This window comes from Leishmania donovani, chromosome 7, assembly GCF_000227135.1.
Source record: "Leishmania donovani BPK282A1 complete genome, chromosome 7".
Classification (NCBI taxonomy): Eukaryota; Euglenozoa; class Kinetoplastea; order Trypanosomatida; family Trypanosomatidae; genus Leishmania; species Leishmania donovani.
Window position 1 is genome coordinate 115,278 of NC_018234.1, and position 27,589 is coordinate 142,866.

General features: G+C 64.8%; 6 protein-coding genes across 6 annotated transcripts; all 6 read right to left on the minus strand.

The window, feature by feature from the left end:
• Positions 1-828: 828 nt before the first annotated feature.
• LDBPK_070320 (protein kinase, putative) lies at positions 829-3,375 on the minus strand (the record flags this gene model as incomplete). Its single annotated transcript, XM_003858425.1, has 1 exon — positions 829-3,375. One exon carries the CDS (start codon positions 3,373-3,375, stop codon positions 829-831), a length of 2,547 nt encoding a protein of 848 aa, XP_003858473.1.
• Positions 3,376-8,690: 5,315 nt separating this feature from the next.
• LDBPK_070330 (protein kinase, putative) lies at positions 8,691-11,885 on the minus strand (the record flags this gene model as incomplete). The annotated part of the gene is made up of 1 exon (XM_003858426.1): positions 8,691-11,885. One exon carries the CDS (start codon positions 11,883-11,885, stop codon positions 8,691-8,693), a length of 3,195 nt encoding a protein of 1,064 aa, XP_003858474.1.
• Positions 11,886-12,660: 775 nt separating this feature from the next.
• LDBPK_070340 (hypothetical protein, unknown function) lies at positions 12,661-19,017 on the minus strand (the record flags this gene model as incomplete). Its single annotated transcript, XM_003858427.1, has 1 exon — positions 12,661-19,017. One exon carries the CDS (start codon positions 19,015-19,017, stop codon positions 12,661-12,663), a length of 6,357 nt encoding a protein of 2,118 aa, XP_003858475.1.
• Positions 19,018-21,249: 2,232 nt separating this feature from the next.
• Positions 21,250-22,431, minus strand: LDBPK_070350 (protein phosphatase 2A, regulatory subunit B, putative; the record flags this gene model as incomplete). Its single annotated transcript, XM_003858428.1, has 1 exon — positions 21,250-22,431. The coding sequence occupies one exon, from the start codon at positions 22,429-22,431 to the stop codon at positions 21,250-21,252; it is 1,182 nt and encodes a 393-aa protein (XP_003858476.1).
• A 1,207-nt stretch (positions 22,432-23,638) lies between these two features.
• LDBPK_070360 (phosphatidylglycerophosphate synthase-like protein) lies at positions 23,639-25,906 on the minus strand (the record flags this gene model as incomplete). The annotated part of the gene is made up of 1 exon (XM_003858429.1): positions 23,639-25,906. One exon carries the CDS (start codon positions 25,904-25,906, stop codon positions 23,639-23,641), a length of 2,268 nt encoding a protein of 755 aa, XP_003858477.1.
• A 542-nt stretch (positions 25,907-26,448) lies between these two features.
• Positions 26,449-27,210, minus strand: LDBPK_070370 (hypothetical protein, conserved; the record flags this gene model as incomplete). Its single annotated transcript, XM_003858430.1, has 1 exon — positions 26,449-27,210. One exon carries the CDS (start codon positions 27,208-27,210, stop codon positions 26,449-26,451), a length of 762 nt encoding a protein of 253 aa, XP_003858478.1.
• Between the last annotated feature and the right edge of the window lie 379 nt (positions 27,211-27,589).

Below are 27,589 nucleotides of genomic sequence, written 5' to 3' on the forward strand. Positions count from 1 at the left end.
GGGGGGGGGTGGGGCGGCGGGGGGGGGGGGGGGGGGGGCGAGCCTTCCCCATGGGGACGAAGGCTGGCCGTCGCCACGAGAGGGGGCCGGCGAAACGGGCACGCGGCGGCGAGACGACGGGGGACAGACGAGAAGTGCGGAAGCGAGGAAACCCGCGGCGGCAGGCGCATCACCACCGCAGCCGTGCATGGCGGCGACCCCAGCCGATGGCTTCCAAGAAGACATGCGGCCAGGCGCTCGCGGTGCAATCGGCCAGCGGCGCGTCATCCACCGCGACGCCCTTCGCATCGGCGCGCTGCACGGCGTGTGGCGGAACGGGAAGGAGTGCTGCGTGCGGCGTCCCAACGCGCAGTCGGCGTTGAGCGCGCGCCGCTTCTCATCTCGGTGCTTAAAGACGACTTGACGCTTTCTGGAGGAAGAGAGTGAAGTCATGTTCTCTGTTGTTATCAGCGTGCCTCATTTCTCTGCCGCACGGCGTGAGGTCCAACGCCGCCCACCCACCCCGCGCACCGTAGGGTGGCTCTCAGGCGCCCCACACCAGCAGGCGGTGCGAGGGCCGGGTGTGGCATACGCTCGAGTCGCGCGGACACTTTTTGCCTATCCGATGAGAACCACAAACGCGTTCACTGCCGCCGCTCGCCCCGACGTCATCGGGGTAGGAGGAGAATATGTGGGGTCGACGAAGAGAAAACGATACGAACACTCACGCGCAAGAGTGGTATGATACATAACTGCGGCTTGCGCATCTTTGCCACAGGAGCAGCTCTCACGAGAGGGCGGCCTGGAGCGCATGTCTGTGCCCACTCCCGGCCCTCGCTCTCGTCTCGCCTAGTCCGCCGGCACGGCGGAGTCGGGGGCGTAGTGCAGGCGGTCGGGCAAGACGATCTGGACGTCGACGGCGTCGTCCTTCCTGGCCTTCCGTTTTTGCTGCTTTGCCGCGGCGCGCTGTGCGCTGATGAGCTCCTTCATCCGCTGCCGCTCCGCCTCGCGCTTCTCGCGCGCGATCACGCGCCCCTCCTCGTTCTTCAGCTGCTCCTCCAGCGACACGCGCGCCCGCGCCCGGGCGTTGCTCGCCTGGCGGCCGTTGAACGTGGATGAAAGACTACTCTGCCTCGATTCGGAGCGGCAGGCGGGATGCGATCCCTGACAAACGTACGACGCTTGTCTCACGAAGGGCGAGGCCGCGCCAGGCCGCTGTTGTCGCTGCTGCTGCTGTTGCGCAGCGGGCAGTGCAGGTGGAGCGGGGATACCTTCTGACAGGTGGCGATGGCGCGGTGGCGTCATGACAAGCACACCGGGTGGCTGTGCCGGACTGGCAAACTTCGTCGCAGGGCTGCGGCGGCGCGCCGCCGGGGGCCTCCCTGCTGCACGCGTCCCTGGGGTCGCCGACTCGCACTGCTGCTCCTCCTTGTGCCGTCGTGCATCGTATGTCTGCAACACCTTGTCATCATCCACGCGGTGCTGGTGGAGGTAGTTCTCCATGGCGCACAGATCACGCATCCGCTGATCAAACCACTGGTCTGCCGGCGCGGCGTCGGAGGGCAGGGCGGCGGGCTTGGGAGGCAGCTGTAGCGCCGGCTTCAGTGGCGCTTTCTGGAGCGCTCGCGCCTCCCGCGTCGGCGACTCCTTCGGCACACGCGGTGGGTTCTCCCGGTTGCCCGCCACGGCCAAGGCGCGCTTCGCCACGTGCGCCGGCGGCACCGCCTTCACCACCACCTTTGTGGGCCCACTGCTTCCGCGCGAGGGTGCGAACAGCTCCGCGGCACGACGGCTGGACAGCGAGTCTGTGCTGAGCTGCCGCACAAACTTTGGTGCCTCGGTTGGTGGTGAGGTCGGTGCCGGGACGCTCGGCACTCGCTGCCGCAGTGGCAGCGGGCCTGCCTTGTGCGTCGCCACGTTCTTGCGCTTCGGAGCCGCTTTCTTGCGCTGCGCCGGCTTGCTGAAACCCGTGGTGGAGATCTGCAGCACCATCTGCTGCGGCACGCGGAGTTGTGCATCCACCACCGGTGACGCCGCCGGCGCCCCCTTGTCTCGCACTGTTGCTTCCTTCTTCGCTGCGGGGGCTGGCGGTGCGGCCGCTACCACAAGCACCGCCGGCGGCTGCATTGACGCGGGAGCCCCCCCCACAGGCGGCTGCGGCGTGGGGGAAGCTGTCGGTTCTTCCAAAGTCGACGCAGGCGACGACGCGCCGGGGCGTTGCTTCACTACGGCCGCTTGCGACGAGAATTCGGGTGCGGCTGCACTGGGAGGGGATCCGTGTGGCGTCGGATCCTCGCCGGCCTTCGCCTCCGACGCGACAACCAACAGCGGGTCGCTTACGGTGCTGGAGGGCGGCGGCGTTGAATCCGATGGGGTCGGCACCGGCGGGGCCGCCGTCTGCGTGAGGCCCCCCTTTCGAGGTGGTGTGGTGCTGCTGGCAGACGGGCACGAAGAGTAGGGTTGCGACGGCGGAGGGGACGGCGGCGGTGGGGTCTGCCGCGGCTGGTGCGCGACCACCTCTGGCGGCGACGTCAGTCGGGGTGGCAAGGACGTCGCAGAGGACTTAGACGGCATCCCTGCAGGGCGCAGTGGAGACGGCGACGCTTGGCGGAGCTCCTCAGCGCGGCCAAGGGCGCCTCGCGCCACCTCCAGCGCCGCCTTGGCAGTCACGCGTTGCGCGGGGTCGAGCACGAGCATGGAGTGGATGATCGATCTCACCTCCTGCGCTACGTGTGCCGGGAGAGGTGTGATGTGGCCCCACGTGATCTGCTGCACCAGGTGCGCGAAGCTCGGGGCCGAGAACGGCTTGCGCAGCGTTGCCATCTCGTAGAAAACACAGCCCATCGACCACACGTCGGCGGCGTAGCCGTAGCTAGTGCCCAGCAGCACCTCCGGCGAGATCCACATCGGCGATCCAACAAACGTGGAGGTGACGTTGGAGGTGCTGAGGGTCTTGGCAGAGCCGAAGTCGCCTAGGTACAGCACCTTCGTGTCCTCGGAGACGAGGATGTTGCTCGGCTTGATGTCGCGGTGGATGACGTGGCTATCGTGGCAGTACGCAAGGGCCTCCAGCAGCTGCACAAACCACAGCAGCAGTGTATGCGTCGTCGGCGTCCTGTGGCTCTGCGTGAGGTAGTGGAAGAGCCCGTCGAGGTCGCCACCGGACTCGTACGACATGACGACGAACAGGCTACCGTTATATACAAAGGACTCGAGGAAGCGGACAATGTGCGGGTGCCGCAGCCGCAGCGACGCGTTGAGCTCCTCGATTCCTTGAGTGCCATCCGCCAGCCGCTTGATGACGACAAGCCGGTCCGGCTGCTGCCGGTCACGCGCGAGGAAGGCGCCGTTGGTGCCACCGAGGTCCTTGACCTTGGTGTAGTGTTCCATGCCCATCTTGCCGAACAGTGCGTTCGACTGGTATAGGAAGTCAGGATGGAGACACGCTATTCTGCCGAGCGGGTGTGGGGATGGATGGAGGGTCAACACCACCGGCAGCCACGCAAGTGCGCGCGGAGTGGAGGTGGGGATGCACGCAGGCGGTGAAGATGCAAAGGAAGAGAGAGAGCGGCAGCAGTGAAAGGGATCAAGGACGGAGGACCAAGAACGCACGCAGGCACACACACACACACAGTGAAGTACCGGTGTCGGCAAGGCCAGTGAGAGCAAGCACGAGCGGTGCCGGCGGCCACGGCAGCGCCGCGGCGGTGGCGGATATCACCGGAAAGCATATATAGTGGAAAGGAAGGTAGAAGAGAGAGGGAGAGATGCCGAGGCGGTTGAGCGGGTCAGCACAGTCGGCTCAGTCGATCCGACCTCTGGGGGCGGTGTGCGTGGTGTGTGTGTGTGTGGGGGGGGGGGGAGGCGGTCGGGCCGCCGACGCACCGAGGGGCCACACCGGCAGACATGGAAGCGCGTCGCTTAGCGTACAAGAGCATCAATACGCGCATACGCCTGTGCTGGCGTGCACGGATGGGAGCGCTGAGCCAACCGGCGCTCCGCAGCCTTCCGGTCTCACGGGGGTGGAGAGACGTGAAAAGGGGGTGGGGTCCCGGGTGGGCGAGGAGACTTGCTCGGAGGGCACGAACAGCGGAAGCAACGAGAGAGAGAGAAGGGGCCCATGGTATCACTGGAGGGCCTTCTCAGAGATAGCGTAAACGAGAGGAAACGCTAACAGCCGGAACGCTGGATTGCGCGCCTGCACGGGACACAAGGAAAACCGCCGCCCCTCCCGATCACGCCGCAATTGCTGTGCTCAGAGACATGCGCACAAGCAAAATGTCGTAAGCAGCGGAGCGTCCCCCGCCCCCTCCGCCGCCGGGAGAGGCGCGCACTCGCCTGCCGGCTGAGGAAGGCGGGAGAGTTAGCGATCAGCCCTCACTGCTCACAGCACGCTTTCACCATGCAATACACGTCACCGTACGAAGCAACTGCAAACACACATGCACACGAGACAGACAGAGAGACGGGCAGGGCACAGATGAAAGCAGCCACGGTCGATGCGCAGCGCAGCACCGCCCACGGAGAGACGAAAAGCCGATGAGCCCGACCGCGGGTAGTGGCGACAACGAGAGAGGGGGGCGCTCCTGAAGATGAAGGTGGAAGGTCGGTTCAATGGCGGCACCCACGCAGCCAGGTGCGTGTCAGTCTGTTGCCGCCTCGATGATTGAGGAGGGGATTCAGACGCGACTCGTGTGACGTGGAAAGCTGCTGTGCAGCGTGCATGGGACGCAGATGGGTGTGCAACCTCGCACGTGCGTCTCTCGTGAGAGGCGAGGCCGGGGTGGGGAAGGTGTACGCGTTCCACCTCAGCGGGGCACGGGCGCAAAGAACTGCGGGCACAGCGAGGTGACGTCGTCGTCGTCGAGCACGCCAACACACGTCGAAACGGAAGCGCGGAGGGAGCACGACGCGGAAGAGAAAGAAAGAGGCTGGAGCAAGCGCTGCAGAGCGCGTGCAGAGAATGTATAGAGAGAGCCTCGAGTTACCATACACGGCATCCCTCAACCATGCGTGCGCAGGAGCGCCGCTCGTACACACTCGAGAAGAGACTGGGCAACAGCTGACGGCCCCCCTCACCCCTCCCTCTGCCTCGACGGATCGCCGTGATAGTGGCGGAGAAGGAGCGGTGGTGATGCGGGCCTGGCATGCGCGCCGTCTTCGCCACGTCGAGAAGGGGAGCACGCGCAGCACAGGGTCGCTGAGACTAAAGGGAGAGAAGAGAGAAAGAGGGCGACAAGAGCGACGAGCACGCCGGGCACGGCATCCGCACCTGCATATCATCCAGCCCACATGCGTCCACCCCATCACGCTGTCTCGTTGTACCGCACCTCCACGTTGCAGAAGGCTACCAACGTCTTGCGTCGCACGCGAACGTCGACGGGGGCGAGACCCCTCCCCACGCTGGCGCCGTCGAGCGTCCCAAAACTCGTCCTCAAAGCACGCGGCGCCGGTGGCGCCGCGAGGAGCGTCCACTCCCCCTCGCGTGCCGGACGATGACGGAGTTCGGCCCTACGGCGACGCTGCGACCACCTCCGCTGTTATTCCACACCTGCACAAGGCGCCGCGTCTAGCCCAGGAAGAAGGCAACGACGTACCACCACGCGGGAGTGCAGCCCCCCCCCCCTTTCCCTCCACACGACGCATGCGGCGCTGCAACGGCGCCGCATCATCTTCCTCCGCAGCTGCTTGGGAGAAAGGGGTGTCTCGCCCGCGGCGCGCCCAGCAACGCCTTCGTCGACGGCTGCGCAGGTGCGTGCGCCGCTGGACCCCATGGCAAGCTCTCCGTTGGTGGCCCCACTGCACTAGAGGACGAGATCCTGCGTAGGAAGGAAAACGCCACGCTGCCCTTCCTCTGAGGTCGTCCTCGGCATCGCAGCTGGGGTGCAACGTGTTGCACGGTCGGCAACCCGCTAGCGCGCCGTCGAAGTCCTCTGCGGGCGTCGACCGGCTGATGCCGTCTCGCTGCCCAAGACGTGGAAAACGACATGTGTCAGCTTGATGGCGACAGCCCAGCGTCCCTCCACATCTCGCACAGTGAGCCGCTCAACCGGTGAGGGTGCCGCTGCCGCCGCCGAAGGCCCTCTGCTCCACACCACTACCGTAGCCGAAGCCTACCGCAACCTTGCTGTCCCTCTGCGCTCGGCGGCCGCGACACAGGTAAAAGCTGAAGCAGAGCTCTCTGGGCAAGCGCCGCGGTTAACGGAGGTTGCGGTGGTGGGGCAGCGGCGGTACACAGCACAAAAAAGAGCCGGGTCACGCAATACGCGTCAGTGCGGCGCGTTCCGCTCCCGACGCGTGGCGAAGTACGCGCAGATCTTGAGGTTGGCAAGGCATCGACGCAGCCTCTCCGGTGCACACGGGAATGAGCTCCGCCGCGGCACGTCGTGTGTGCCATCCAGCGTGAGCGGCGTTGACGGAGACGCTGCAACACCCACTAGAGCGTCACCCTTCTGCACCTCGCTTGGGCCGCGGGTGGGGAGCACTCAGCGTAGCCGGCTGTGGGACGGGGGGAAGGGGGAGGGGGGTCGCCGACATCGGCGGTGCTACACGTTTTCGAACTCCCCTTGCCGCGGAGGGGGGATGCTCTGCCGGCTGGAACTGCGCCGCCGCAGCCACCGCGCCCCCAGCGCCGGCAGCCGTCTTGTCTTGCGCCTGCTTCAGACGCTACGTCAGAGGTACACCTGCGCCCGCTCATTGAAGTCGCCTCCGCTGGTCGGATCGGCAGCCACGAAGTGCGCGACCGGCCGGGGAAGATGCGTGTGGTGCTGCGACAGAGCGTGCCAGACGCGGCTGTCATGCTGCGGCCACCCTCTACAGCGCCGCAGTTGCCTTGCCGAGGATGGCACACATCGCATGTAGTGCAGGGCATCGGTGAAGGGAAGCGCGCAGCTTAGCTGCGTCTGGCAGGGAGGCGAACACGTCTCAGCTGAACAGCGGCTGCAGGGCACCAAGCTCCGTGCCGATCCCCTGCATAAAGATCTCCAGTGCCACAATACACAGCCCCGCCTCGCTCAGCGTATACTTCAGGCACACCACAGCTCGACTGCATCAAAGTCGCTCACCACCGGTGGCTGCGCCGCCACAGCAGCAGCGACCTCCGGCAGCAGCGCAGGAGGACACGTGACGGCAAGGCCGAGAGGTGCGGCGTCGGTGCTCGTGCGGGTAACGGCGACATCCGCACACCCCACCTCCTTGGCTTGCTGGGCAGGCTGGCACCTCCTCGCTATCACTCCCCTCACTGGCAGCAGCACAGTCGTGGCGGCTGGCGTGGCATCCGCCATCGACAGCATCATCTTGTCATAGGCCCCCTTCTCGCACCGTCAGCAGGGCTGTCCGCAGAGCGACTGTCGCGGGCCCCACCGAGAGCGTCACCACTACCGCAAAACCATGTGCATACAGAAGCAGCCAGCAGTTCTCCATCCACGCCTCCAGCAACGGTACAGGCGGCGCTGAGGTCGTCCGCAGCGCTGCCGCCTGCCTCGGCATCCTCTGCTGGAGGCGTGGATCGAGCTTGCGACGAGTGAACCGCGGAGGAGAGATACCCGCTGGAGCTGCCTACATGGCCCATCCTGTGCGGAGGAGCCGCTCAGCTGCAGGGAGGTCATCGCCACTCGTCATCCGTTCTGCAACGGCTGACTACCCGCCATCAGCGACGGGGCTTCCTCGAGCGGACCTCACCAAACGAGGCGGGGATGCCACCAACCCATGCACTGCCGCCAACGGGAAATCCACCGCACCTCCCGCTGCTGCAGATAACGCGCTGCCACCACCCCGCCGTGTCACAGCACCCGATGCTGTCAGCACCTGCCGCACTGACAAAAGCGCGCGCAGCTCAGGAGGTGCTGAGGAGTGTCCGCGACAACACTTTCAGGCTCCCCCATCCAAGCCAGAAGGAGCACTGGCAGGCGGCTCTTGGTCGCTGCGCCGCCCGCCAAATCCAGCGGGCTCGCGACGGGGTTAGCGACGGAGGGCGCCGTGCCGCTCGACTGCAGCTGTTCGCCGGGCACCTCAGACACCGCCACGGTGAAGATCCTGACCGGGGCCGGTTGGAAGGCGGTGGGTGTTCTGTGACCACTTGGGTGGCACGGCGACGGCACGGTGCCGCTACCATTCACGGAGAAGGTGGAGCTGTGCCGATCCCGACGGAGCGCCGACATGCCAGTCTACGCGAAGATCACGCGGATATGCGCGTGTCTGTGAGAGTTCGTTGCTCTTCGGCCGCCCTCTGCGTCCGGTGAGAGAAACGTGGCGGGGAGAAGACGCCAGTACACGGCGATGCATGTGTCCCAGGAAGAGGGGAGGGGACACACAGTGAGAGAGACGCGGGGCATGAGGACGGTGGAGCAGCAGGGCTGCCGCCATCACAACATGCACGCACAGACGGGCGCGCGTGTACGTGTTGAGAGAAGGTCTGAGCAGGGGGGATGCCGGGAAGGAGCTGCCGTGAGGCGCTTCACCGGACGCAGGCGGCGGTGGTGCGTGTGCGCGCTCGTTCTTCGTGAAAGGAGTGTGCGTGTGCAAGCACCTGAAGGGGAGGAAAGGAGGAAGGGAGGGAGGGGGGACGGAGAAGCCCGAGACGCGTGGGCCGGGCACCAGCGGCGGCGGCAGTCGATGAGAAAGTGGCAGAGGGCGAAGGAGGCAGCTCACAGCTGCCGTGCCGGCTCTCTTTCTCTCTGGCAAAGAGGCGGAGAGGCAGCCACACAAGCAGGTCATGCACCCTGCCTCCCATCCCAACTCGGCCGATCCTCAAACATTACCTCTAGCCGTCGGTCGAGCACCGCCAGCTCCTCAATCGACGGCAGCGCCGACCACTGCTGCCGGTCCGGCACGAGTCGGCGCACTACCGCGGCGTCCCGCTGCAGCAGTGCGCAGGTGCGGTAGTAGGAGTACACCGCTCGCAGCGTGGTGGCGTCGAAGACGCGGGTGAGCGCGGCGGAGAGGCGGTTGCGGCGCTCGAGGTAGGGGCGCCACCGGCGCAGTTCCATTGCGGTGGCCAGTGAAGACGACCGACCGCCGCCTGTCGAGGATGCCATCAGGGGAGCAGCTGGATCTGCAAACTGCATCGACACCGCAGCAGAGAAGGAGACGCCGCGTTTGGTGGTGGATGACGACCTGTCTTTCGACCTTCTCGGAAGGAGCCGTGAACGACGGCGTGCCTCTTCGCTCGCCGCTACCTGCGCCAGTGCGGCGGACTCACGCAGCTGTCGGATGCGCGGCGGCATTGGACGGCCCACCGGCAGCTGCCCCAAGTGCAAGATGCTGACCACCTTCTCCGCATTGTCGGGGTCGAGCTGGTGCTGCTCATGCCCGCTGCGTTGCTCATCGATCTGCTGCACCATGCGCGCGTACGCCTCCTCTGGCGACATGGTAGACTGGGCACCACCGGACCTGCCAGGGGGCCCCTCCGCGCCGTCCTCGGCTGCCGCGGCCGCCTCGAACACGTTTAAGACGTGCGGCATGCTGCGGAGGAGGGCAGAGCCGTGCCGCTCATGTAGAACCTCTATGTCCGTAAGCAGGCGCTGGTGCCGCATGCGCTGCTGCACGCGCTGGCGCAGATCTACGACACTCTGGGCGATCTCGTCGAGGGAGGCGAAGCGCATGTCGGCGACGTTCTCGTAGGCTTGAAAGAACAGCGCATCCTCATCAATGGAGCCGCACCGAGTGGCGCCACGCTTGTGCATCAGCGGCGGCGATGTCGGGAGGCCCGGCTTCAGTGGAAAGTTCGACGACGGCACCGGTGGTGTGGTCGATTGGGCCTCAGCAGCGCCATCGATCGTCGGCGATGCCACTCCAGTCAACGGCTTACGCTCCGGCTCAGTCGTGTCGTCGTGACGCGACGACTCACCTCCCTGCTGAGGAGCGGCGGGCTCGAGCTGCCGTGCCTGCAGGTGCCGGCGTTTCCTCGCCGCAGCGCTCATCATCGGGGAGTCCTCGCTACGAGCCGCATTAGCCGCCTGCGGCAGCGAACCGACGCGAGCGCCACCCTTGCCGATGTTGTGTCCGGTGACAGTCAAGTCTTCACCTTGGACCGGATGCGGCGGGGGCGACCCCGACGGACGGCGCGATGGCCTTGGAGGACGGCCGTTCAGCGCCTTGTTTGCTGCAGATTCAGCGCAGAACGGTCCTGCCCCTTCGGCAGCAGCAGTGGCGGCTATCTCTGGTGCAACGTCGTAGACCATGTAGGGACGCATGCTGTCCGAGGGCCCCATGTTCATACCCTCCCTGGCGGAGGGTAAGCTGGACAGCTCGCTGCTGCGGCGGCCAGCCGCGCCGGTGAGACATTCACCAGTGGCCCCGAAGAAGAAGGTGCCGTCGTGGACGCCACCGTCGCCTTGGATGGCGCCGCTGATGGCGGCCGAAGAGATGCTGCAGGTCAGCCCAGATGGTTGCGCTGTGAGAAGAGCCGTGCGCGCTGCTTCGACCGCTCGCCGCTCCACCTTCTCGCGCTCCTCGGCCGGCGCGCAGGCGGGGCTTAGCAGCTGGCGCTTCAGCTCGGTGTAATGCACTGACTTGCTGCGCGGGTCGTCAGGGTGGCGTGCGTTCCACGCTGCGACGTTCGCCTGCCACGCTTGCAGCTGTCGCATCAGTGCAGACTCGCCAGGTGAGGCGGGGACGTCGAGAGGGGTGCGCAGACTGCGCCACAGGTCTACGTAGGCACGCACGCACGGCACCGTCAGCACCTCCTCGCACGAGGGGCGCTGACTGGCGTCGAGGCAGAGCATGCAGTTGATCAAGTCGGCGATCGGACGAGGGTAATGCGCGGGGAGCGGCTCGCGCTGCCCTCGCAAGACGCGCATCACCAAGGGCGCAAGATCGCGCGACTCGAAGGGGTGACGGAGGGCCAGCAGCTCGTAGAGAACGCAGCCCAGCGACCACACATCTGACTTGGGGCTGGCCGCCCCGCCCTGGAGCACCTCTGGCGCCATGTAGAGCGGCGTGCCCTTCATGGCTGCCTCCACACCGCCGTTCAGCAGCCTCTGCAGCGAACACGATGAGGCCGCGTTGCTGCTCGCGCCTGTCTGTCGCATGTGCGACAGCGGCTGGTACGGGCTCGAGTTCGGGGAGCAGAGCTGCGACCCCGCGCCCCATTGGCCCGAGGACCATGCCGTCTGTTGGTAAAGCAGCGGGGACAGGACTGGTGCACCAGCCCCTGCTCCGCCGGGTGTGGACGGACGGAGACCGCCGGAGATCGAGAGCGACCGCATCGCGTCGTCACCGCGGTTCATCCGCGCCGGTGACGGCGAGCCAGCAGCAGTCGTGGTCACCATCGCTGGCACGGATGTGAGGGACGAGCCGTCGCTTCCGTGAGGACCGCTCATCGTTGCTGCCGCAACCCACGTGTGATTGGCCAAGTCCACGCCGAGACGCTCGGAGATGCCAAAGTCGCCGAGGACTACGGACATGTCCTTGGACCGCACGAACACGTTATGTATCTTGATATCACGGTGGACGACGTTGTGGGCGTGCAGGTACTGCGCTCCGAGCACCAGCTGCACGAACCACAGCATGACCTGATCGAGCTCAAAGTACATGTCCAGATCGCGCTGTGCCGCCATGTGGGTGTCCATGTCGCCACCGTCGTAATAGTCCATGACAAGGCACAGGTCGTGCTCGTTGTATAGAAAGGCATCCCGTTGCGACACCACGCAGGGGTGATGCAGGTCGCGCATGAGGATGATCTCCTGCGCAGCGTCGCGGCGCTGCGGCGCCGTCAAGCCGAGCAGCGGAATGCGCTTCATGACGAAGACCTGGTGGTCTGTAACTCTGCGTACTTTGAAGACGACGCCGAAGGAGCCCGTCGCCATCTTCTCGACGATCTTGTATTCGGAGGTGATCATAGTCTCTGTGGCCGTGGGCGACGGCTGCTTCGACCGCTGGCACTGCGCAAGCGGCTGAGGCGGCATCGTGAGGTAGCGAAGAAAGCAATCTGCGGCAGGTGTATCAGTGCGCCACTGCGGCTCAGCGGTGATGGTCGGCGGGCGGGCGGGCGGGAGGGGCGGCGCACACGCAACGCCCGCTCATCGAATCGGCGCCCCTCCTCCAGTACGCACCCACAAGAGAGTGACGATGCTGGTAGCAACGTGGCTGGTGGCCTGAGGCTGTCTGACCCTTCACGTGCACGCAGGCACGCAGGCCTCCCTCATTCTTGGCCTCTGTATGTGAGCCGAGCCCGCGCTCCACCTCCTTGATGGAGGCGAATGAGGGCGAGCAGGAGAGGAGGGGCTGCAGCGGACGGATGCTGCGTTGTTGTAGTGGATGTGTGAGGGCGAGTAGCTCCAGAATCGGGAGGGAGGAGGAAGGAGCTTAGAGATGCGCACAGGCCAAGCCGCGAGTGGAGCTGAGCACGGCGCGGATGCCAGGTAATGAGATGGGGCAGATGCGCGTCAGGGATAAGCCATAAAAAAAAGAGGAGGAGGAGGAGGTGGTGGTGGTGGAGAGAGAAGCACCGGCATCAACAAAGGACGGGAACGATGCTTCATCAGACACAAGCAGGAAGAGGGGGACACGGGGAACGCGCGCAGGGGGAGGAAGGGGGGTGGGGCACGTCGGCATCCGTCAACGTGGGCCTTCGTATGGGTAAGTGGGGAGAAGTACGTTTCACGTGCAAGTAAAGCAGCAGCAGCAGCAGAGAATCGAAAAAATCAAAGAAGTGATGGCGGAGGGCGGACGGGCAGAGGCTCACGTACATGTTCCACGTGGCTCGCAGTAAGGCAGCACGTATGCGCTCAGTGCTCCGCAGGCCTCCTCCGTGCGCTGGCGCAGCATAGCGGCAAGGTACGTGTGGTGCACCTCCGCATCCGCTATGCAGCCTTCGAACGGCGCGCACCGCATTAGGCATCTGCCGTGGAAGAGAGGACCGTAGGGCCGACGCAGCTGTCGCAGGTGGGCATGGTGCAGGAGCTGCACCCACGCCTCCGACTCCTCACGCGGCGCCAAAAAGCAGCGCAGCGATGACGGATGAGCATCTTCGCCAATGTCATCGTCCTCATCAACGCCGGCGTGGGTCGCCGTCGTCGCTATTGCGTGTGATCCGTCGAGCGGGTGTTCCAGACGCCGACACGCTCGAGATCGCGGCGGCGGCTGTCGTGCCTTCACGGTGACGGCGAAGTGTTGCTGCTGCCTGGCCCACCAGTAAGGCAGCAACCACGTCTGCAGCGACTGCATCTCCTCCTCGAATGAGCAGACATGACGCGTGTGGCGGCACCGGCGCAGCGGTGCGACCCGCTCCTCGACGTCCTCCTCGTCTTCGAACTGCTGCTGGGCAGCCGGTGTTGCTGCTGCCACCATCCCTGAGCGAGGCGACAGCTGCCGCAGAGACGACGCGCATAGCAGCTCGGCCCTGCAGCAGCCGGGGGAACCGGCCGAAGAAGAAAACGAATGGCAAGAAGAGGGGCGGCGGCGGTGTAGCACCGTCGTTGCTGCCACCGCCGTCACCACTGCTGCTGAGCGGGTAGCGAGAGCACCACAGGATAGAAGTTGCGCCGCATATCGTCGCAGTCGCGCGACGGCGCTGTTCGCACTCACGCTGCCAGCCCTGCCGTCATCAAGTGTGCCCTCCTGCGCTGCACCGTGTGTGCGGGTGTTAAAGCAGCTGGGCAACGACCATGACGACAAGGGAGGCGAAACGCTTACGCCGCCCGCATCCAGAAGACCAAAAACGAGTGCCCCGCAGGCGCGGTGCACCGCCTGTGAGCGTGCCGTTGCGCGAGCGGCAGCGCTGGTCGGATTGTGTTGTGACGCCGAAGATGCGTCAGAGATGGTCGTGGCACCCGTCGTCGAACCTGCTCTCCACCACGCGGGGCACAGCGGTGGCTGAGCGCCGCCCCCGTGGCGAGTTGCACCACGCTCCAGCGTGGGTGCCGGCGCCGCGCTGTGCTCTGTGGTGGCTGTGAGTCCTTCTCCTTGCGCCATGATCGCATGAATGAGGTTTTCATGTGACGCCAGACAGCAGCAGCACCACTGAGAGCTGCTGTGTTCATTGTGGAGCGCCACCGCCCCATCGTCTTGTTCCTCGGCCTCCCTCCACTCATCATCCTCGTCGCTCGTGTCGACATACCACCGCATCTCGTGCGCAGACACCTCTAGCGGTGAGGCACCCGATTCGGTATCGACCCCCACATCTAGAGAGTCGATGTCACGCTGCTCAACGCGAGTTTGTGGCGCACACGCTGATCGGAGAGGAGCGTCGTGCGCCGACGCGTCGGTGCCATCCTCCTCGCTCGATGCCGCATGTGTCGTCGCGCTTCCCTGCGTAGCGCTCAAGAGACAGCCGGGCCACGTGCGCGGCGAGTACGGAGAGACTTGCTCGGAGAGGGCGTCGTACCATAAAGTGTGGAAGGCAAGCCAGCCGTCCCTGCGCATGCCATCACGGATGATGCGATGCAATCGCCGCTCACATGCAACGCAGCAACGACCGTCCGCTGGCGCCGGCAGCGCCCATGATGAGAGTGGCCACAGGAACAATGCAGGCATGGGGGTGCAGCTGCCGTCATGTGCTGCCTTGCAGGAGGCGCACGTGCGTGAGACGGCGGAACCGCAGGCGTCAGTCAATCGCCGGGCCTCCGCCAGTTTTCCAGCGCTCTCTTCACCGTGTCCACTTCGTCGCTGAAATATGCGCACACACGCGTCATACTGCGCGCGAGCGAGAGCGTCGCGCACGCACTGGGCCAGCTCCGCCCTGTCGTTACGCTGGAGCTCATCTCGGTACAGCTGTGCACCGACTGTGAAAGAACCGGCAGCGGTGTGGTCAGCACCACGCGACAAGGCCGTCTCCTCGCCTTCCACACTTTGGGGCGTGGATCGCGATTGCGGCCGCGTGGATGGAGGTGGTGGCGCCTCGCCAGCGAGCATCAGCCCATACAGAGCGAGACGCTGCACTGCACGCCGTGCACGACGCTGTTTCCAGTGCTCAGCAGTCACGAGGAGACGCGCACCTGCCGTCTCGATGGCGGGCGTCTGCCCTTGGTGAGCTGTGGAGGGAGAGGGTAGGGCACGCAAAGGACGGCCGTGCACCCGTGAACTTGTAACCGAGCTTTTCAACCCGGAGGCGAAGAAATGCGCCGCTTGCTGCGCAGCGACTGGTGGAGTCGTCGGGGCCATCGGTATGCGTGCCCCTTCCGTCGCACCCAGCTGTCGCTCAATGGCGTGGGCCCCAGGCAGGATAGCGCCAGCCAGCGCATCGGCGGCGTAGTTGTGCAGAGTCAGCTGTGCCCACATCCACACGGTGACCGGCCTCATCGTTGCCCCTCCGAGCCCGCGACGGGGATTCAAAGGAAGCTGCACGCGCAAGGTAGTGCGACTGCTGCAGCCTGTTGCCGCCACTGTGGCGAACTCACCCGCAGGAGGCCAGAGAGCCGCGTTGACGCACACAGCAGGATCGTCTATCGCTCCTGCCTCTGCGCGCTCCCCGTGCACCGGTGCCACGGACACAGTAGGTGGCACCAGCGCACGACGGGATTCCGTTGACTGAGCGTCCTGCAACAACGCCTGTCGAGTACATGGCCACCAGCGAGTCGGTGGCTGCAACACTGGCGCGCGCGCCGTCGACGCTGTCGGGCTCGCCGACTCGTGAATAACAGCTGTGCATCGCCGCCGCCGCCGCGATGGAATGAGTGGAAGTCGGGTTGGAGACGGCGGCGCCATGAGCCACCGCCGCATTCGCCGGAATCGGTCGCCGTGCAAACAGGAATGTGCAACGGATAGCGCGTCGGATGGCGGCGGTGATGACGACTGTGATGACGGCCGTGATGCCAGTAAGGAGTTTCCACTGCTGGAGGGCACTGCGCCTGCCTCGGTTGTTGCAGCCGAAGCGGTGAGAGAAGGCGAGTCGTTGGCGGCCGAAATCCCCTCACGGCACCGCTGCTCGAGCAAGGCAGCAAGCAGGCGCTGCGGTGTGCTGCTGCGCTGCGCGCTAGTAGCTGCGCGCGGGAGACACACTGGCGCATCTCGCTCCACCAGTGGTGGCGATGCACGCACCGCACACGTGAGGGATGAGGCGGTGATGGCTGGAGAGGAAGGCGAAACCGCGGCCGAGGGCGAGGTCGCTACCGACCGTGCGCGCTTCCTGTCGACCGCCTCACTGACAGAACGATCACCCGTGCCTGCGCCCTCGGCAGATGAGGCCTCGCTGACAGGCGAGGACTCGGATGGAGCCAGCAGCAGCACCGTAGCCGGTGGCGAGCGTGTGTGTTTTCCAAGAAGGTCGACGGCCGCGGAATCGGTGTGACCTCGCGCCACATACACCACAGCGGGAGATGATGGAAAGGCGGCGACTTGCGAGTTCGGTGAAGCAGCGTCTGGAGGTGATGCGCCCACTCGTGCCGTCGCCCTCCCCTCTGATCTGCCGTGCTCATCATCGCTCGTCCCCCCAGCCGCTAGCTTGTCGCACCTGCGGCGCCTCAGCAGAGGGCGATGAAGCGTGTGCGCGGCGGACTCCTTCGCCGCTGTCGCCGCGGCGGCAGCACCTCTCTCCCGTTCTTGCGAAGGAGCTCGTGCACTCCTTTCACACGCGCGTGCGAGCGCCTCGCACTCCGCCACCGCCGCAGTGTGCATCGTGCAACGCAGCGGCTTTGCGTCCTCTGCGTCTTCCTGCGCGACTGCGGCAAGCAGCCCCTCGCCTGGTCTCGCTGTTGCAGATTTCATTGCCTCGCGCAGCAGCTGCGGCGCCGCATCGAGCGCCGCCCATGGTTGTCGCTCAAGTGAACGGTCCTTGGCCGAGTACCCGGTAGGGCGGCCACCGAGGACGAGCGAGTCCGCCGTGAGGTGCGCTGTCGATGCTGCGCTCACCTCCTCAGCGGCAGCAATGCGTAGGCGGCTCTGGACACGACTGATCGACGGCATCAGCAGCGGTGCGCGGCGAGACGAAAGAGGGAACAGCAGCAGCGGCACGGCAGCGACGGCACAGACCGCGGTGATCCACGCATCCCATGGCAACCACGACGCGGACCGCCACCGCACGTCTGACATGTCGCGCACCCAGTCCCGCAGCGTCAACACGAGTTGCGCTCGAGTCGCCTCCACGTCGTCTGGTACACTTCGGAAAGCGACACAAGTGTCCGGCAGGCGACGCGGCGGCTTCCGTGCATGCTGCGACGGAGGTGACCGTGAGCGGCCGCACGAAGTCCACCGCCACCACTCCAGCACCGGGTAGGGATAGGCCTGGCCGAGTCCGCGCATCGAGTCCGTGGGGTCCACATCCAGAGCATCGCGCGCTCCTTCCTCTCCCTCGCGATGAGACGCGCTTGCCGCGGTGCACAGGTGCGAGAAGTGCAGCTGCGGCAACGTCGCGAGTGCTTCCGCTATGTTCTCGCCGACACTGCTGAGAGAGGCTGCCGCTGCCAGATACCGTTCATGCGTGGAGGCGGCGCGCCGCCGCTCCTGTGTCATGCGTGACTCGCGCACGTCGGCCACAAAAGCATTCCACTGTGCCGACAGAGCCTCAGCGGTGAGAACGTCCTCGGTGGATGTCATCGACGCAGCTGGTGGCACCTCAGGGGCAGTGCGGTGCCCTTCCTTTTCTGCACCGCCGCCACCACTGTCGTTGTCCCGTATGAGGCAGCGAAGACGGGCATGGCGCACGACGGCTAACTGTGGCACCGTCACCGCTGCGCCCCCGAGCTGCGCACGGATGGCGGCCTCACTGGCAGCGATCTCTGCACCTGCCGCGGGTCGCACGCCACGGGCACTCGCCTCCGCATCGCGGTCGCCCTCCACCTTGCGCCCCAGCCACATTGTGGGCTGCATCGTCACGGACCATCTGGCGTTCGCTCGCGCACCCGGTCGCATGCGTAGCGCGTGCGGGACAGACGGTGCCGTGAAGGAGAAGTGCCAGAGACTCTCCATCTCGGTGAAGCGCCGCTGCGGCAGCGACCCGGACACTGAGATGGTCCCCACAGCCCCTGAGGATGCCTTCGGTATGGCCAATGAGCAGAGACGCGGCCAGTGTGCCGCACGTCGACACGGGTCTGACGTCGCCTGGGGAGGCTGCGTGGTTTCACCGACTTCCGTAGTGGTGCAACAAGAAGGTGCGGTGAGGTCAGCCAACGGCTCAGCTGCGAGGACGACGCGCGTCCTCTTGTGCGCCCACCGTGGCCGTGACACCAGCGGCGACAGAGTATCGCCTCGCCGCCCGCTACCCTCGGCCTCCGCCTCGGGCTGTTGCACAGACTGGCGCCAGCGCCGCACCAGCTCCGCACAATCCGCGTCCGGTCCTGGAATGAGATCGCGATCGCCGACGTGGGCGCGACGCGGGCGCTGAGCCACTGGGGTGCGCGGCTCTGCACTCGCACACGAGCGAGCGCCTGCAGCGGTGCCGCACACGTCGGCCGTCACGGCCTCCGTCTTTCCTGAGTCGTCGTCCAGCATAACAAAGGCTCTAAAGAGGGTTGGATACGCCGTGACGTCTTGGTCCTCGGCCCTGCTGCCCACGCTGGCGACATGGCAGTTCTCGGCCATTCTGCCCCCCGTTGCCGCGCTCACGCTCCCACTTGGAGGCCTGTCGAGCGACGCCTCTCGCCAGACGAGACGCAACCCGCATGCCGAAGCACTCGCCGCGGCGGCGCTGCCGTTTTCGACGTCATCGATAGGAGAAAGTGGCGGGTTGCCCATCACCCGTTGCGTGTACGCAGAGGAGGAACAGCGGTTCAATCGACGGCTCTGCGTCGCCACGCCCGCGGCAACAAAGCCGCCGCCACTGTCGGCCCCGCCTCGGGTGCGCTTCTTCGCTCGCCTATCACACGGTGCGATGCCTGCGGGCTGGCTTTGGGGTATCCTCTCCGACGCCGAGCGACACGGCGCGCGCAACTGTCGCAGCGTTGCCTCCACCCAGCGGCCGTCAACTGGAGGAAGAGAGAAGACGCACGCGCAGATGTCGCGGCCGTCGAGGTAGCGCGGGAACACGAGTGGAGCCGCAGTAGTGTTGCCACTGTCGCTTCTCTGTGCTGTGTCGGGGGCGAGGTGCTGTGGAGAAGGCGCTGGCTTCGGATCTGGACGACCGCTGGTGCGGCTGAGCATACGTTTTGAGAAGAAGAGTGGCATCTTCAGCCCCCTCTACCATCCTCTGCGCGTCGCGGCGCCTGTCTGTCTGTGATAAAGCGTGGTCTGTGTCTCCGTGCGCGGCGTTTCCGTGCATGCAGCAGTAAAAGCGGGGAGAGAAGGAGAGGCGGATTGTGTGTGTGTGCGTGTGTGTCGCGTGTATCAGCGACGGCGCATAACAAACTTGCGCAGTGGGTGAGAGTCGAGTGTCCCAGAGAAAAGGAAGCAGGGGGGGGGGGGCGATCGCACTGTGCAAGACACACTGGGGTCAAGCAGCTCACAGCATACAAGCGCACCGATACTCCCCTCACCTCCACCGCCACCGCCACTGCCGGGAAGTGTACCCCGAAAGGATGTGCGGCATGCATCCATCGCTTCGCCGTGCGCCGTCCATAGCCTCACGGTCATCGCTAGACTGTGAGGCCGCCGCATGTCTGAGCGGTCTTGTGAGTTTGCGTCCATGTGGAACCGCATGTGTACGTGTGCTCTTAGAGTGGCTCTCTCTCTCCCTGTCAGTGCCGCTGTGCTTAATAAGGAATGGGAGGAGGTGCGATCGACGCTGCACGCGCCGCTGCCTCGCAGTTCACACCCATGAGCCTTCACCACTGTATCCAGCAGGACCTACTCAACTGGGCTGGTGTCGCTCCGACTCCACACACACGTGCGTTCCGCTCCATCATCTAAGCACAGCCACAGTAAAGCACTCCAGTCGTCCGTGTCCGTGTTGCTCAGCAGCGCAGCCGGCAGACGCGTCGATGCCGAGGAATGTGTCACATACAGAGCGCGAGCACAGAGAGATGCGCCGTGTGGCGTAGCAGCAGCAGCGGCGCTCCTAAAGCTGCAGCTGCAGCCGCTGCTGCGCCTCGACTCGGCCCATACGGCGCCCGTCACGTGCTAGGCTGTGATGTCACTCGCCGGCGTGCAGGCCACTGTGTCCTCTGCCGAGTCGCTGTATCCCCTGCTGAGGCCAAACGAATGCTGCGCTGCGTGGAGGCTGTGCGCGCTCGCATCAGCTTCGCAGCACGTCGGTTGTATTGCAGAGCGTGTCGTGTCCGTGTATCTCGGCGCAGCACCGGCTCGAAGCGCTGGAATAATAGGTGCTGTGTGTAAGGTAGTGAATGGCGTCGAAGACAGGAAAGACGACAAGGTCGCAGTCGGCTCCTCTCGCTCGCCTCTAGTGCCTGTGAGGGAAGTGTCAAGGGCAGCCGGCGCCCTCACCGCACGACTTCTCTCAACGCCGCTTCTGCCGCCATCCTCGTAGGTGCGGCGCTGGTGCGACCCCGATGTACAGATATACGCAGCCGGTATACTGCCTCGTGGCACGGAGGCCGCGTCGGTAGCGCCGCTGTCGCGCACACTGTATGGGGAAGGGACTAAGGAGCTGATCGTGTGCGGGCACAGATAAGATCGAGGCAGCAGAGACTACGCGTGGGTGGTGGCCGCTGTCGTCGCGCCATGGCGCGGTGGTGGTAGTGGTGCACACTTCCCGGACCATGTCCGAGTGTTTGGATGCTCGCCAAGACAGTGGAGGGGCGCGTGGTGGACGCCGTATCGGACATGGTCTAGCTACGAATGAGCGCGTGGGAGTCTATGGGCGTTGTGCGTGTGTGCGTGTCTCTGTAGTGTCTACACTTATTGCCTGAAAGACGGCAACGGCAGCGAGGGGTGTTGGACCGCTGAAGCGGTAAGGGAGGAGAGGTCAGTCATGCATGTGTGCCTCTGCACGCGTCTGGGCGACGATGGTAGCACATCGAATCGGCCAGTCCGCCAGTGGTAGATGGCTGGCGAGAATGGGAAACGGAAGCGGTGGAACGACGCCGCTGCCCATAGCGATGGGCACAGCCACACATACACACGCATGCATGCATACATGCGTGGAGGCGTTCGTTGCTGTGCCTTCCCGGTCAGCATAGGCGAGGAGATGTGAGCTTGCTTGTGCGATATCCGTCTAAAAGCGAAGCATTCAATGCAAGTCCCGCGTGCAGACGCATCACGCGGGCACATAAGAGAGGCACAGAGAGAATAGGAGGGAGATGCAGTTCGTGGCGGGGCGGGGACACGGCCGCATGGCAGCGAGGCGGATCGGTGGGGAGAACAGGGTGAGCGCAAATAGAGGTGGGCGAGAGAGTTTCTGCCGCGAAAGAAAAGAGCGCCGTGGGTGAGTGGGTGTGGGTGGGTGCACGGCGTGCCCGTCGAAGACTTGATTGCCGTGTCTTCGACCGCCCGCGGCACCTGTCACATCGTCTTCGTGTTCCACGGCAGATGTCGGCCGAAGAGGAGGTGCTGCGACACGTTGAACTTCGCCAGCACCTCCGCGGCGAACATCTTCACCATGCCGCTGTAGATCTTCGACCAGTGCTCGACGCCGGAGATATTGTACAGCATGTTGCTGTGCTCGTGGAAGGGTCCCGTCTTGTTCTCCAAAATCCACGCGATCATGCTAAAGTAGAGATAGCTGTCCTTGAGCATCTCCACCTTGGCGCGGTCGCAAATGTGCTTGGGGAGCACTACCATCGCCTCCTGATCGGCCGCCGGTTTCACCGGCTGTACCTCCGCGTTGATGAGCTGCGCGCCACCGAAGATGTAGGGGATGTGGTGATAGTCGTCTAGGCCCCACACCCCATGCGACCCCGCCGGCTCGAGCGAGTAACGCTTCTGCAGCCGCCGGACCAGACGCATGTATTCGTGGAAGATGTAGAAGATGTAGTCCTGACGCCGCTTGCGCACCTCTGCGCGCTCCATCGGAGGCACCGGCGGCGGCGGCGGCACCTCGAGCGGGACGAGCACCGCCGGCTCATCCTTTAGACTCCCGCCGCCGTCGCCGTGCTCCTCGAGGCAGATCATGATGACAATAAAGAAGTGCAGCTCGTGGCCGCTGCCGTAGTCGAGGCGCGTGGCGTTGCCGAAAGAGTCCATGACGTACGCCGCCACCTCTGTCGCCATATCGGTGATCGCCTCCTCCGACCGGCCCGCGGAGGTGGGAAAGGTTCGGACGAGCTTCTCCATGTCGGCGACCACCGTCTCCTCGAGTCGCGCGTGAAACACGCGCTTGGCGCGGTTGCCGAAGCGCTGCTGCGCCATGTCCTCCAGCGGGATGGCGGTCACAATGTCATGCAGGCGTGGCAGGTAGTCCGTTACGAGGTACCTCACCGTATCGTCGCAGTCATCCACCGTGGCGGACAGGCGCTGGTGGTTTGGTGTCGACTCCACCGCCTCGCTGCAGCCTTGTACGTAGGCAATAATCCTCTGAAAAGCCGCCGAGCGCCGGAAGACCTCGACGAGGGAGTGGTCCTCCAGGATAATCTTCGCGGGTGGCTGCGGAGCGGCAGTCTCGCTCGAGTACTTCCGCACGGCTGCCGGGTTCTGCGTCGGCCGCCACCTCGACGCGTGCGTCGCCATCGCGTCAGAGCCGCTCATCTTCTGCTGTCTTTGAGCTACAGTGTGCTCGCCACTCGCTCTGTGTGTGTATGTGTTGGGGGGGGGGGAGTACACGGCGCCTCTGTAATGACCTGCACGCCACCGTATGTGAGCGGCTGGCTGATTAGGAAGAGGCGGATGCAGAGATGGATGAACTGCGTGCCGTCGTGGGATGGGGTGGTCCGGGCAAACGAGGGCGCGCAACGAGAGACACCAGCAGAGGAAGATGGAGAGGAGGGGAGCATGAGACAAGTCCAGAAGGCCACCAAGCACGCCCGCATGCATATCTGCAGCACCCAGCCAGCGCCGGCATGTGTGCGGCAGCGCCTCTGTGTGCAGCTGAAAGCCGTGCAAAGGAGTGCGACGTGGCAGAGGTGGTGGTGGTGGAAGAAGGCATTGCGGCCCACGACAAGCTCCAAACTTGACCCCTCCCCCTAGCCCCACCGTGGCATCACGGTACAGAGAAGCCTCACACGCAAAGCCGCCACTCTCGTACAACCACGCACCTACTCTGCGAGTGTACAAGCCTCTGTGTAGTTTGTCTGTGCTTGTGTGTGTGTGTGTGTGTGTGCCCCGCCGCCGCTACTGTTGTTGCTTGCCTTAAATCCGATCGTGAGGCGAAGACTTTGTGTAAGGGTTATCACGAGAGAGAGAGACACACACGTACATGGTGTTGTCACACTGGCAGTTGGCACAGCACGCGCTTACCTTCTCCCCCTGCCTCTCCGCCGTCCTCCCTCCACGCACACGCTGTGGGCAACCGCTTATGCATTACTTTCCTGGCATTCTTTGCGTACAGCTGCTGCCCGAGCCAAATCCGTGCCACGCACACTCCCGCTCACAGAGAGAGAGAGAGAGACGTGGGTGAGGCAATGAGGAGGAACCAAAAGAGGGGCGCCGTGGGGCCATCGCTGGTGGCGTGGGCACGGGCGACAGTACGGACACCGTCCATCAATGCCAGCACCGCCACGCGCACACGCGCGCACTGGCACGCATCCCCTCTTCCGTCCTCCCTTCCTTCCTCACTAACTCTGCCCCACCTCTGAGGTATCGCGCTTTATATGAGCTCCCCACGTTAGCAAGAAGTGAGCCAATAGCGGCAGGCATCACCAGCAGCACCGGCCGCCCGCATGCCGGTGGTGCGCCCAGGCACATCTCCAACAGGCGCCTGTACGAAGGCACGCCAGCGCGGCAAACCGCCGCGTGCTTACAGGAAATCGTGGCCGAGGTGAGCGATCAGCGAGATCACAGGCTGGAAGCGGCCCATCGCCGCGCCCACAAACTGCGCCTCCGTGACTGGGACAGACTGCTGGAGAAGAAAGAGCAGCTCCTGCCGCAGCGTCTCGCGCAGTGCGTCGTTGGTGGTCAGCAGGAACGCCTCCGCCTCGACGTCCTTGTGAACGGAGCGATATCCATAGTTGGTGCTGCCGTACGCGACGAGGTACGGAGCGGAGATGCTCTCCGGTGGGCACGGGTCTGCGGCCGCGGCATCGGCGCCGCGGTCGTCGTGGCGCTGCCTAGCATCGCCCTCACCGTCTTTGCCTGGGGGGGAGGCGGCGGCGGCGGCGGCGCCTGAGCAGCACCGCCGGCCCATGAACCACAAGCCCTTCGCGTGGAAGGTCAAACCCTTCACGGAGAATTCGCGGATGTGCACCCGACGCAGGCAGTTGTACGCCTTCATGAGATAATAGAAGGAGCGCTCCAGCTGCAGGTAGAAGAGAGGGATGCGGCCGGCCATGCCTTTTTGCCCGTTCCAGCCGTTCGTCTGCACACTCGCCGTGATGCAGTCCACGTAGCTCGTGCCGTGTAGCACCTCGTCCACGAAGGACGCGTGCATGTTCAGGTACGGCGAGGCCAAAAAGATATGATCCTCGGCGGTGGAGAGCCGCAGCAGCTGCTTCACGATGACGCTGTCGTGGTACACCCCCGCACGACCCGCCTGCACCGTAGGAAACAAAAACGTGTCGTAGCAGCCCCAGTCGACCTTCGCCGCCGCGCACAGCCGCCGTGCCCACGCGGCAAAGTCGTGCAGCAGCGCGTTGGCCCGTGCACAGAATGCCTCCGTGTCGACGGAGGGGTCCATCTGGAGCGCGTTCGCCAAGATTACGAGGTCGCTCTTGCGATGCAGCGTCGGCGACCCCTCGCGTTGCGATACCAGCGATGTCAGTGGCGGCGACACCGCACGACTCACCTTCTCCACCACCCAACGTAATGGAGATTGCAGCGGCTCTGGAGCGGAGCCGTTCGCGGTTGCCGCCGCCATGCGTGAGGACAGGAAAGCGGCAGAAGAATGCCCCAGCGCACCACTCTTGTTAGGCGTGCGACTCGCGCAGGTGTCGGCGCCGCTGGTGAGCTGCTCCGCAAACTCCTTGCGGCAGACGACAGGGTGCGACATGCGATTCGCCGTGCGCACGAGCTGCGTAAACCACCGCGCGACGAGGACGTTGTCCTCCACTATCATGTAGCGATCCATGCGGGTGGCGAAGTAGTCGTCTGAGAGGTTCGCCCCGGTCAGGATGGTGTGGCGCTGGTCGAAGACAAAAATCTTCGTGTGCTGCACGCCGAGCACCTCCTTGGCCCGCCCGAAGGGCGCGAAGACTCCATTCCACTTGCTAGGGTTCTGGTAGAGGAAGAGACGCACTCTCACCCCGGTCGACGCAGCAGCTGCGGTGGTGGTGGTGGTGGCCGATGCACCATCTGCGCTGTCGCCACGCACCGCCTCGTCTTCCTCGGCGTCTCGCTCGCCGTCTGCGAAGATGGAGGAGCTGCCCAGCGTGGACGGTGAGCGCGTCGTCGGAGAGGACGCGCTCGCTCCCGCTATGGCTGCGTCGACGGGCAGCGGGGCCGTGCTCGCCGTCTGCTGTGCCAGCTCCATCAGCGTCTTCAGTGAAACCAAGTTCTTTCGGTCCTGCATGCGGTTGTAGTCAAGTAGGATCGTGATGGAGAACGGGTGTCCGCCTGCTGCAGCCCATCGCACGCGCTCCTCCAAGCATGCTACGAAGGCTCTCGAGAGGGGCCCATCACCGATGTAGAGGGCCGAGAGTGTGATGGAGCGCTGCGCCGCCATGACACGCTTTTTCAGCTCCTCGTAAAAGACGGCGGGGTGGTTCAGCACGCGGACGGTGTGCGACTTTACCGGCAGCACGCAGCAGTGCCTGCCCAAGAAGGATATCATCTCCTGCTGCTGAGGTGGCACGCCGCACTTCATTAAGAGCGACTGGATGTGCGCTATGCCGCTCTCATCTCCCGGCGCGGCATGGCTCTTGCGAGCACCACAGTCGTCACCACCGGTCTTCGCCTCGGCAGTCGCCTCCAGCGAGAAAGTTGTGGCGCCGCTGGCCGTGGGGGTCGCAGTAGCAAACAGCTCCAGCGCGTCCGCTGGTGCCACGTCCGCCTCTCCGACCTCGCCAAAGAGCGCAAACGTGACGCCGGCGGCGATGGCGAGGATGACGAGGTACACGAGCAGTGTAGGCATGGCTAACAGCGTGGCGCTGTGTGTGTGTGTGTGTACGTGTTGTGTGCGAAGCGGAAAGACGACGTTTTACGCAGCCAAGGAGGGGCAGGGGTGCAGCGGTGTGTTACTCGAGTTTCGTGTATCGCGTCACCCCTCTCACCCCTCCGTCCTGCCGCGTGTCTCCCTGCGGGCCACCTCGAAGACGCGCGTGGCAGACAGACACACACAGAGAGAGGCGCGTTGCGCTGAGGCTCTGCTTGCGGATGCTTTTTACAGACATGGCATGAAAATTAGAAATAGATGGAGGAGTGAGAATGGAGGATGAAGTGTGTGTGTGTGTGTTGAGGGGAAGGGAGGGAGGGCGGGCCTCACGAGAGCAGCCGCGCACTGCACCAGAGCAGACCCGGGAGAGGGACCCCCAACGCAAACGCTGACGCCCCCCTCTCCTGCACCGATGCGGAGGAGATCCCGCCAGGGGAGGGCACGGGAGGGGGAGGGAGGAAGAAGAATGTGACCAGTGATCCAGAGAGCAGAGAGAAGTAGGCTCACACACGCGCGCATATTCAGAGGTACGTGTCCACCATCAGAGCCATGAGACTCTCGTACGCGGCGCCATGTTTCGCTACTGTATTCTCCTCTATACCAGAAAAGCCCGACGTCAGATCGGTGCTCCCAGGGCTTGTGTTGAGTTTTGCGTGGCCGCTGCCCGGAGTGGGCGAGAGGCTCGCCTCCGCCGCCGGCTCGCTAATCAGCTCCCACTGTGGCATCCTCAGCAGCTCAGACACGGTGAGATTCCCTCTCTCCAGTGCCGCTGCTTCGCCCTGCGCCTCCGCTGCCGAGGCGTAACGACGCTCGGCAACGCAATGAAACCCCCTCCAGTACTGGAAGGCGACGACAACCCCCAGCAGCGGTGTCTTGGCTTCGTCATCGCTTCCAGCAGCGGCACCAAGGCAAGCGCCCAGCTTGTCCTCAACGTGGAGGAACAGCACTGTGGCCACGGTAGAGAGGTCGAAGGCGCCGCCTGCTGATCGTGGCGCGTCAGCCTCCGCCTCGCTTGCCTCCGGTGTGCCGGGAAGCGCCCCACTCCGTGCCGGTGGCGGCGACGACGGGAAAAGCGCTTGAATGCACGCGAGAGCGACGGTGGTGTGCTCGAAGCGAGAGGCGAAGAGGCTGAAGCAGTCACGCAGGTGGCCGTGCAGCTCCTCTGCTGCGGTAAGGCGGCAGCACAGCTCCACGTCATCACCGCACGAATGCCGCCGCGAGTCCGCGTCTAAGGGCTCCGGCGGCGTGTCCGCCTCGTGCGCGGGAAGAGAGAAGTGCGGCATCTTCTTGAGTGAGTAGATGGCAGAGCCTACGGCTGCTCTTGCGAGCGCCTGCGAATACGTATGAGGAGAGAGGGAGAAGGGGGGGGGGGGCGCTGCTGCGCGCATGCATGAGAGGAGGATGTAGGAGGCGGGTGGGTGGGCGAACATCCGGTGCAATGTCCGTCCAGGATAGCAGTCGAAGTGGACAAGGTGAAACACGGCGGCGTCACAGAAGTGATGGAGGGGCGGAGGCAGACGGCAGTGTGCGGCACTTGCACCAGAAGCAACGGAGGAAGACGCGGTACACGGGCACAGAGGCCAATAACGACCCTTGCTATCACGCCCTGGGCGGCTCACAGGCACGCATATTCCGCAAGACCTTCCTCATGGATAAAGCGAG